Source organism: Labrus mixtus, chromosome 19, assembly GCF_963584025.1.
Source record: "Labrus mixtus chromosome 19, fLabMix1.1, whole genome shotgun sequence".
NCBI classification, from domain to species: Eukaryota; Metazoa; Chordata; class Actinopteri; order Labriformes; family Labridae; genus Labrus; species Labrus mixtus.
The window spans coordinates 7876878-7888255 of NC_083630.1; the positions used below are offsets into that span (position 1 = coordinate 7876878).

The 11378-nt window shown below is 41.3% G+C and overlaps 1 protein-coding gene across 18 annotated transcripts in view; it reads left to right on the forward strand.

Annotated features, from left to right (window-relative positions):
• svila (supervillin a) overlaps window positions 1-11378 on the forward strand; it is a 73846-nt gene that overhangs the window by 27689 nt on the left and 34779 nt on the right. For 16 of the 18 annotated variants that reach the window (XM_061064627.1, XM_061064614.1, XM_061064619.1 and 13 more), the window contains 5 exons: window positions 5627-5690; window positions 7094-7185; window positions 7733-7799; window positions 7909-8051; window positions 8141-8870. In XM_061064627.1, coding sequence (XP_060920610.1) covers window positions 7792-7799; window positions 7909-8051; window positions 8141-8870 — 881 coding nt within the window. In that variant the 5' untranslated portion in view covers window positions 5627-5690; window positions 7094-7185; window positions 7733-7791. Of the gene's footprint in view, window positions 1-5626; window positions 5691-7093; window positions 7186-7732; window positions 7800-7908; window positions 8052-8140; window positions 8871-11014; window positions 11134-11378 lie in introns of those variants that run through there. The other 2 variants (XM_061064615.1, XM_061064629.1) reach the window with 2 other exon arrangements.

Genomic DNA, 11378 nt, shown 5'->3' on the forward strand with positions numbered 1-11378 from the left:
TTTATCCATCATTGACCAACATGTACTCTCATCCTCATTAACCAATTAAAACTCAAAACATACATTTAAATGTTTTTTTATTTAAAATAAGATTTGCAGCCCAGTCAATGTTAAGTCACAGGAACTAGTTAAATGGCAATAAAAGTGCCCAAAATGTACAGCATTATCCGTTAATTTCAGCCAAATTTCTGCAATCCATGAAGTTAACCTGTCATGTTGAATTTTACTGTCTGTGACTGTTTATTGACCTATAGCGAGTTGTTTTGACAACGATAACATATTGACTGATCAAAAAAGCCAGAGAAGCTGATTTAGCATGTTAGTTTTGTTTCTGATTAGTCCTTCTGACAGAGTTCAAACGCCTTCATGAAAGAACAATTCTTGGACACAAGATGAGAGAGGAACGTGTTGGTCATATGTGTCTCTCTTTTTCATTGTCCTTATTCTCCCATCAGCTAACTCACTGACAAGCTGAGCAGGTTATCTAACTTTACCAGAAAGCTAGCTAAAATGTGTAAACAAAGCTACTTGGGAGTTTTTAGTACATTGTCAGTAAATAAATAGTTCTGGAAATAGCTAAAATTCCTTAGGGGTGTGTGGAATCAGCTCAGTACAGAGATATTAGAAAGATGGTGTTTTTAAAAAGGTACTGTGACTAACCCGGAGCATTATTTATGTAATGCTAGCTAACTTTTAGTAAAAGCTGCTGCACTTCAACCCTGAGTTTTGTGTAATTTGCCAAAAGGTTTCTTTTCCAGTTTTTTGTTGTGATGTGGCTTTGTAATTTTGAAAACAATAATGTATTGCCAGATTATCTTTTTTTGATACTTTATTGATCCTCAAAGACATTATTTTAATATATTCCAATGTTTATTCATTGGCTCAAACTGCACAACACATTATAAACCCAGATACTATGTTGCTATATATACAGCATAAAAAAAAAAATCAGTATCATGTTTTCATATTCCTGTATTTCAAGATGTAGTTCAAAAATATTAAAGGATAAAATATCAATACTTTGACATGTCTGAAGTCCTATATTTAAATTTAGCCCCATATTGAGCCAGTGCATAGCCTTAAAAGGATACATCCTGCAATGATGTAACAGAAGTTACTCATATTTGTATTACTGTCTCAGTAAATAGATCATCTCATCCAGCACCACCTGTGTATCTAAGGATGATTAAACCCCACTGACTCGCCACAGATCCATATCTGTGTCTCAGAGTGCCCCTCATTCCCACACTGCTTTGTAATATTCCCTGATGGAGAGCTGAGTGTTGAGATACGGCTCATCTGTTCTAAACTGGCCGGGAATCCACAACAGGTGTCTCCCAGTTACAGGCTTTGACAGGAGAAGCGAGACCGGTTAAGGTGGGACGTTTGTTTGATGGGTTTAATGTGTCAGTGTACTTGTCCTTTGCACCCTGTTTACCCAGAATTGAATTTAAGACTGAACTGGTTCATTGTTAATAGTGTTAAAGGCCTAATTGGCTTATTGTCACATCATTTTGTTAAATCAACTGTTTGTAGACATCCCTTCACCTCATCTCTGATTCTCCATCTGTTTTTTAATGCTTAACTTCTTAAGCTTCTCTCAGTGGGGCTTTGGTTGAGTCAGGGGGAAGGCAGAGTAGGTGGGCAACTGTTGGGTGGGGATGATAAGACTAATACACGCACGCACACACATGCACATCTAGTGTGATGTAATGCAGACGGTTAAAGAGTTGACACATTTCCTATTGGGCTCACTAATCCCAGGAATTGAAGCTAATCCTTTGTCTCAACTTGGACATATGCTCAGCTCCTGATGCCTTTTTGGTTACCACACTGATTGTTTTTGTATGTCAAGACATGGCCTAAGTATTCCAGTTTGACAGACAGCCACTCCAGTCTTCTTGAAATGTTTAAGTGTGGTGTTTGAGCTCAGCACTCAGTCAGTGTCCGATTTGTCAGAGCAGAGGATTGTGAAAGACAATCTGTGACGGCCTTCCATTAAATAGATTTTCATTTGACAGTTTTCAAACGTGTTTCAACATAATCGCATTATCGTCATTGTCTTACGGTTATCAAGAAACTCAATGACATTGTTAAACCCATTGGTGAGCTTACTCCAGCACCCGGCAGGATCAACAAATTGGACTGTGTGGTGAACTTGTGGTGGACTCTCTGAGACTAAACTGTCATACACATTTCTTTAATGAAAATGACTCTGGATTGCATTTCTGGATGCAGCTGTTAGCTCTGATGAAAGTTGGAAGAACAAGGAAACAAATGCCTTGCATAATGCTGACCAGGCTAGCAACATTTCCTCAATCACAGGTCAAAAACCTCTGCAAAACTCAAGGGCAGCGATGGCTAAAAGCTGCTGTTTCTGTTCCATTGTTGGTTCTTTTTGTGAATATTCATGTGAAGGATTGGGGATAACCTCATCAGAGATCTACTTTTAGTAATGTACCTTATAAGATACAGTACCCAGCCCTTACAATATCCTATAGTCTCTGAAAGGTCTTAATGTGTTAAACTTGAGTTTTTAAAAGTCCTGGTTTATGATCTGGTGTATGGACAGTGTTGTGCATCAAACCTTTGATACCTTCACATGAAAGGCTTTCCTCACCTTAGAGGTTGAATGACACTTCACTGAATCATGAAATCATTGTATCTTCATGTTTTATCAGTGTCAAGCCGCCTTTTACAGCCTCTTCAACACACATGAGGCACAGAGCTGAGACATTCCTGACCCATTCCCTCCCGGCTATAGCAGCCACAGTGTTTCTGTAGATTACAGCCAGCATCAAAGGCTCTGCCACATCTGTGATCATTGTACAGGTTTTTATGCCGGTGTCTGGAATGACGAATGTATTGAGGCACTTTTTGGTACAGGTCTGGGTTTGGTAAATTCTATATGTTGGACCTGACAATAGCCTCAGACAGCTGCCCCCGAGGGATGATGCTTTTTGTTATGTTCACACTAGCAGCTTATTAACCTTTTCTGGGACATCTGGTTTTGTTTCACAATTCTGGTATTTGTCAACCTGGGTGTTTTTACCTTTATGCATGTTGATAATATTTTACTCTCCAGATGCATTTTAAGGATCTGGAAAACAGACTTGCAAAAATATGTTGTATGAGCCTTCAATACCTATGACTTACCCAATGTACTTAACTTGTCCTGGAGTTTGGACAGAAGTTAACACATACATTAATCTTTAGTAAACCCTTTGACAGTTGGAGTTTACATGCAGTTTATCATTGAGTGCATTAAAGAACATCTGTATACTTTCTATGCTTACAACAACGAACCATGTCAATGCATTAGCTTCTACTTTACTAGCATGCACACATGCAACATAATAAAGAACTAGAACCTCGCAGTAATACATAGTAATAAGTGTTTTGCACATGAGTAGACAGGTAAATCAGCCGGCAAACACTGCATACAGTAGCTAATGGGACCAGGTTGAGTCAAAGGTTAACAAGGTTAATGGACAGATGTTAACTAGAAACATGCATTTAAATCATCTTCATGCAAACCTGAACAATCATCATTCCTACACTGTCAGACTGACAAAACGTCTATAATGTCCGTATGGCCAAGTTGTAGGCAAACCACTTTAACTAGTTAACAAAGTGGTGCCGGATAGCCTAGTGCAGGCCTATTCAAATGGCGGCCCGCAGGGGCCAACTCCGACCAACTTCACATGGTGGTTTATGTGTTGAGTTGATTATCTTATCGTTGGTGCATGTAATACTCTCAAAACCAAGTCAAGTGTTTTAGTTGCACATACGTGGAGGTGTAAATGGGGAAAATTGGCGACAAATCTTAACCGATTTGACCTTTTCTTCTGCTATGAACACATCCAAAGTTATCTGAGGTGCAGTATGATAATGTGTTACTGTTTCAGTTAGTGAAGGATCTGTGTTTGCTGGATTCATCTGTACACTGATAATATCTACGAGAATGGTGTTGTGCTAATCTTTGGATTTATGTCAAAAGGAAACTCATTGCGCCCAGATCACCAGGATTATCATTTAAGTCTTGCAAGGAATGAGTTGTGTTTACCAGCCTTATTCCACCCAGCTGAAACAATACACGACTATCCCCAAACACATCCAGGCACGCCGCCCTCTTCAAATAAGCCTTCCTTTCTTCTCAAATGATGTTTTGCTTAAGTAGGAGGGACTTAAAGCATCAACCCAAACATCCATAATCAAAACTAACAGAGCTAGAATGGGTGGTTAGGGGTGGGCGGCCTCGGGGGAGAGGTTAGGTTTTCGAGGGGGAGTCGGGTATGGGGTGTCACGCGGCCCTGAGGTGAACTCGGAGAGGATGGAAGTGGGACCACATGTTTGTCCTGAAATTGCACAGCTCTGGCCGCTTGGAGGTCCGAGGGCAGCCAAACCGCACGTTTGAGGTTTGGAGTCAATGACTGCGGCGGAGGCAATAACACACACATTCCTTAAAGGGATGTTCTGCAGAACTCCCATTCCTCACATCACTGTTTACCAAGCTCAATCCCAGTCTCATTTTCTTGATGATGAGGCTGTATTTCTCTCTAGGCAGGTGTTTATGTCACATGTTGCTCTCATTTACTCACCAGCCTTACTCCTAATAAACAACAGGCATCATAAGGCTGGTTTGTAAAGGCTTGTGTAAGTTATTGAATTTACAAGTTTGTTTTGTATTAGCATAGTTTGGAGAATGTACTATAGTCACATGGCAGCTCTCAGGGTGGGAAGCCAAAATGCTGAAATTGAAAGGATGGTGTTGTACTGCAGTGGTCCAAATTTTAGGTTAATAAAAAGTAGAAATATTACAAATGTTTTAGCGCATGTGAGTGAAAAGTAAATGGAAAGACAAAGAGAATAAATCCAGAAGCACACCTGGCTATATTTCAAAACAACAGCTAATTTTAGCATTCATCTATCCCTATCTAATATTGCTGTTGACCATTAGCCTATCACTGAGACTTGTTCTCGTGCGAGGGTAAGATGGACCATGAGATTGACCATGAGTGTCTGAGCCTCGTACACTGTGGATGATAATGGTTTCTATGTAAATATGGATTTGTGATGATGGTTTGTCGGCCTCTTCATGCTGTATCTGTATTCACGGAGAGTATAAAAGTGCTTCTCCTGGCATCCTCCCAGCTGCACTGCAACCTTGATGTGTGATCAGACTTTACAGCGCCTGCCTCAGTGACACACACATAGAGTCACTCATCTATCAAGCCCTTTAAATATGACCTCATGCACAACACCATAGGCTGATACTTAAGATGGAGACAGTCACTCTCTGGATGGAAGCAGAGTAACGTGTTGTGTGTTTGCGGGGGTGGGAGTTGGAGGGGAGCCAGACTTTAAACTACAGGGGTCTCGTAGTATATGATGTGATTCAGTCCGACAGGCAGATTATTGTTTTCCACATCGTTTGTTTTCTCTGTGGAAGTCCGCTTAATGAACGTGGTTCTGTGCCAAGGGCCTGCACACAAACTGGCTGGTTAACGTCAAGGTGTTACGCTGTGATTTGTGTTTGTTCAAATATGGAGGTTCTGCTGTTCAAGTTTAACATGAGTTTATGTAACACATGACTTAATTTTACATACTTGTGTTTCCTCCACAGGACTTGGGAGTGAGACCCCCATTAAACTAAGCAATCCCAGATTGCTAAAGAAGAGAGCTTTAAGGTAAGATATTATGTTTGTTTGTTTTTAAATGCTTATCTTAGTCCATTTTTGGATGGAGATAGCTCAGAAAGTGCTTCTAACTGTAGTTATTAAAGCATTAAAGACTGTTCCTTTACAGTTTTTTAAATGGAGTCTGGAGCTCTGAAGAGAGACATGCAATGGCCATTTCTGTTGTCAGCAAAACATATTTGCCGACTGTACAAAAGGTTACCTCTGTAGGGATCTTTTTGTAATGTTGTCAGACACTTGGAATAATGATTTAAACCTGTCAGGGGCAAAAACAGGAAGAGTTATTGTTTTTTGGTTTTTTTGATAGGGTGAATCATCCCCAAGGAATTAAATTGCAACCTTTTTACAGCTTTTTTTGAGGATGATGTCTGACCGTTTGTTTCTCAACAAATCCTAAAATAAATGGTACATATATATATATATATATATATATATATATAAAATAAGGACTTGCTAGAATTTTAAAATCACCCTTCAGGCTCGTGGAGTTCCTTAGTGTGTAAACAAACAGATATCATGGTATCAGATAAAGCTGTGGTGCCTCTGACAGGCCAAGTGTCCAAGCTTCGTGAAAGAGTAAGAGATAAGCACACTTTGCTGCTTGGCAGTGTGAGACATCCCTGCTGGGGCATTAGCAGGATTGCTCAGCATCATGCTTTTGGCTGCGTGTCAAATACATCACCAGGTCTCCTTGTTAGCCTCCGTTTAGAAAGGTTACTTTATGGCAGTCAGTGTGGACTGTGTGTGAGTGTAGCTTTGACTTGAAAATATTGTGTTCTTTGGAACTAGATATTTTTTTTTAGATTTCAGTCATGAGAACAAATGATGTGGTGATAGAGAAGGCTGCACAATGTACAATATTGTTTTCAGAGCTTTGGTTGCCGAAATGAACAAAACCGCAAAGTCATGTTTTCCCAATTCCCAACATTCAAAATCTTCTTCCAGCTCTCTTCAAGTTGTATGGTAACTGTGTTTTTTGAATCAAATCCAGAAATTACTGCAGTAAGCCCTGGAGAGAGATATTTGCTGTGAATCAGTGTGAGGCAGAGGGTGAGGCGGGGTGAAACCTGCTTAGAATTTCTAGATAAATATTTGGGGGTTTAAGATTTACAGGTTGAAAACCAAATGTTTTGTTCACATGAATAATAGCTTGTTGTTCTTAGCTTCATCAATAATCCATTTGCTGGTTGACCAGATTCTTGAACATCAGTCAAAGAAGTCAAACTTCCAGCAACATTTTTGTATAATTTGGATGATTGTTTGAAAGTTCGAAAATTCAGATTCATTCACTGAGTCTTTTGCAACTGCGTGCTTTATAGATGTATAAACAAATCCTGTTTCCCACAGCTCAGCCCAGTTTCAATAACAGTTGGTATTTTTCCTGCACCCCTCAGCTTCCAGAAAGAATTCACCTTTGACGAAAAAGACGACCCAGCCAAAAGCACTAAGGATATAGATGTTAGTCTCTTGGCCAATCTCCCGAAAGGTGAGTAAGGTTTTTTTTTTTCTGCCTCGTTGCAAATGGCCCCTAACAATGTCAAGTTTCCCAGGGTTTTTGAAAGTCACAGTTGTGCAATAGCAGAAATCTTTGCCAGGTGGAACAAAGTCAAGATTTTCATTTAAACCTGTTTTTCTACAAGCACAGTCCTCGTATATTTTATGACTTGAACAGCTGCACTGTATTCTCCTTAAAGGCTCCATCTGCTGCAAAATGTAGATCAAATAAAGAGATAATGTCATAGAGAGGTTTGTGGTTCTCTCGAGCCCCACTGAATGGTGAATATAGGGATTGATTAGCTGTTGAAGGATGATTTAGATTAGCTTATTATGATTTGCAATTTGAGCAAAAAGACAATCTGTGATTGTGAAATTAACCTTACAGGACGACCTCAGATAAATTGGATTGGCTTCTCATGGCTGGATCCATTTTGACTTTGTTCCATATTCCCACAAACTTAGATTAGCTAACCTCAGACACTTATCTCTTATACAACTCATTTTGTCTATTGTTATAACATTTATTCATTTTTCAGTCTCTGAATTGAGGAAACGATTTGAAGGAGGAATAACCACAAGCTCAAGTGACTGGGAAATGAACAGGTGAGAAGGTGATGCTATGAGTATGAAAAGACTGCAAGCGTTTCTCCTAATTATAATTTTAATAATAATAGCATGTCTGAGGTTAAGTACTTCCTGCTTGTGTATGTAGAAAGGAGCGTATTGCTCGGAGGTTGGAGGGCATAGAGGGCGAGGTGCACCCGTCTCTGCTGCCTAGCTTAGTGGCCAATCGCCTTCTGGAGGAGGACACACCACGATACACCCGGGCATCTGACCCCTTTGAGCCCTGTGGTGGTGAGACATTTACAATTTGACTTTTTTCCTTTAGACTTTTTTTTGTGTTTCTCAAAGAAAAAAAAAACGTTTTCTCTTTGTCCTGTAAGTTACAGTACAGCGCTATGGCATGGAGGGATTTGAACCCCAAGAAATGCAGCTGACGGCTCCAGAGCGACAGTCCAGAGCCCGAGTCAGACCTGACCCTCAGTCCTCCATCCTGACAGAGCCTGTCTTTACCTCAGGCTCCACCAACGACACCCCGGAGCTTGAGTCCAAGGCTGAACGCATCGCCCGCTACAAAGCAGAGCGGCGACGACAACTGGCTGAGCGCTATGGCATCTCTTTGGATCAGGAACCAGACTTGGACTGTCCCTCTCGCTACACTCGCACCCGCAAGGATTCTGACGGATCAGAGATGAGGGGCAGAGGAGGGTCACTGGGGGAGGAAGGGAGGGATGTCACCCTGAGTACTTACACCAGTACCTCTGCCACCAGTCCAAGAGCTGGGCGCACAGCACCACAGCATGTCCACCCAGACCAGGGTTATGAGATGGGTCGGACCAGGGTGGACTCGTTCTCAGAGAGGGAGAGATTGATGAATCTGGAGAATCAGCGCCGAGCGGCCCCTCCTGAGCCGCCATCCTCTTCCTCATACATGGATGTGACAGCAATGTCCTCAGCTGCTAGGGTCCCCACCAAGGACTTCCCAGTCACTGGGATACCACCCAGTTCTCCCAAGCTGAGCAGGCAGCACTCGCTCACCTCACTTAAACATGGTGCATCTCCTGGTGACCTCTTCATTGATCAGCAGTCCCACAGCATCCTCAGCAGACAAGGGTACGTTGTTTTGATCGCTGTTTCTGTTTGACCTCATCTTGTTCTTTCCCTAGGTCGTTTTTATGACTTTCTCCAAATGCAAGAAATTGAGTCAATTTGATGCCTCCGTAAAAATCTGGCAACATCTCTTTAGGAAGCTATTTCTTTCCAAGGGTTTGGACCTTGCTTCCTGTGATATTCGTTTGAAACAGGGTTCGAGCCCAGTTTCTATATGGCTCAGAAAAACTGCTGTGTCATTCCCTTGAGTAGATGGACTCGCTGTGACAGCATTATTCATCCCTCTGACCCTCCCTCCCTCCAGCTCAGTCTCTACGTTTCTTCACACATCCACACATATCCAAGGTCATCCTGTTGGCAGGAGTGTGGTATCATACCAGGTCAGGCAACCTGATCATGTTCTAAAACAATCTCTAAGCACTTACCAACTCCCACTGAGGCCTACAACTGGGTTTTCAAAATACATGAACAGATTGATACAAAATGTGTTTTTTTTTATGCATCTATTTCAAAACTTCAGGTGCATCTGTTGAGAATAGCAAATTGCCGTACTTTCTTAATTCCCAGAGGTAGTCTCGTTGGCCAAGCTGTTGTTATTCTGTTAGGAGGAGCTCTTTACGAGGCTGCTTGGCTCAGTGGCAGATCCCACATTCTTAAAGAGAATTTATCCTCTCTGAGAATTTTACAAATGCTGATCAGAAAACCAAATGCTCCCTGAAAGGAAATTCCCAGTTTATAAAGACTTTGGTTTATTTTTCTAGTATTGACAAAGGTTTCTATGGTTATTTGCAACATTGAACCCCCTTATGCCAGCCATTTATTTCCATCATTTATTACTTCTCTACAGTATATAAATCATGTCTTATATATAGAGCACCTCCTTTCATCTTTGTAATTGGGCGATATCTGAAACGACCTTAGTTCTTATATGATATAGTATATATTATTATGGAATTGTTCTTCAGTTTGCATGGTCCAGTCCAATATCCAGTTTGAGTGCATTCTGAATTAGACACTGCTGCTGCTGAGGTTAAGAACTGGAGTGTTTTAGGCCCACTATTGATAGTACAGATAGAATCAGTGATTGCGTCACTCTTCTCCTTCTTTGGGATGAAACAGTTAGCCCAGTTCAGGTCTTGGTCAGGTTTTGGTCCTGTTGCTAATGTTGCAAACAAACAAATGAAGAAGACCCTATACCAACTACGCTGCCATTGCCTGTTTAGTGTTCATGTCTGCATCATTCTCTCTGTGTTCCTCAATCCCTCTCTCAGATTATAAAACTTTGCTCTATGTTTTCTGTCCGTGGGTCTAGGAGGTTGTTTGGTAACTGGGCGGCTCAGTGTGACTCAGACCCCTGACCACAGCTGGACTTTATCAGGACCAGTAAGGCCTGATGGGGAAAAAAGCAAATAGGAGATGGTATTCTTTGACAAGATCATCTTGACTAAACATAGCTTTGGCAAATACGCTTTCTATGGAGAGTATTTTTGTATTAAGTTGGACAGCAGTCGAGATCAAATCTGATTGGTAATTGGCAAAGAAAAAGATGTGCTATACTGTACATTTTGAAAAATGGAACCAGATAAAAATCAACTGGCTGTGAATGCCTGCTCAAACAGACATCTTTACATGTTGGCCTTGACCCAAAACCAACTTTAGGATAACCTACTCCTTCCAAACCTGCATACATTTATTTAGAAAAAAACCTGTTCTGAATTACTCTGAGAATAACTAGCCTTGGCACAAATCTATTTGACCTGACATATCCAAAAACAGAGGGAGAGGGGGTTTAACAATTTATGAATTGAGAACAAGCAGCCATGGTTAAAGAAGCAGCACTTTTCAGTTTTTCCTTTTTTAGGAAAACGGGGAGTTCTTTTTGTCAGTCATTACTTTAATGGAATCGACATTATGAACATACACATTTACGGTTCATGTATGTGGATTTTGATGCCTCTCCCAAAACTGCAATAACTATGAATGGTCTCATGTGGGAGCATAACTTGTATTGTTAGCAGGATCCTGCTGGTGGTGGAGCCCGTTCTCATTCTGGTTCAAGCTTAGTGTGATGTTATTGTTGTTCATAATGTAGTGGTGTATGTGTGTGCAAGAGATGAGACTAAATCCAGCATTTTACCCAACCTTCCACTCAAATACCTCCCATGGGTTTCCGTTGGTGCAGTGCAAGAGGGAAACTGAGCAATGATTGGTTCCTCCAGACTGATGCTGAGGGCGACACCCAGTCACCCATCAACTGGCCCTCGAGGTACACCAGAGCTGGTTGTGTCTCATCCCAACACCCCCCGCCATGTTTTCATCTGCCAGACTTACAAAATCCCATCAACCCCAATGAGCAGTGCTTCTTGAACTGTGGGCCAGAACAGAAGCCAAATACTGTTCCCTGTGTTGCTATACTCAAGACTCAAATGTTTAAGAAGCTCTGCTTTGAGCTTGAGATCCAGCTTACATCACATTGTCACCATCCTGTTCGCCACAAGCGCCTGTTCCTTT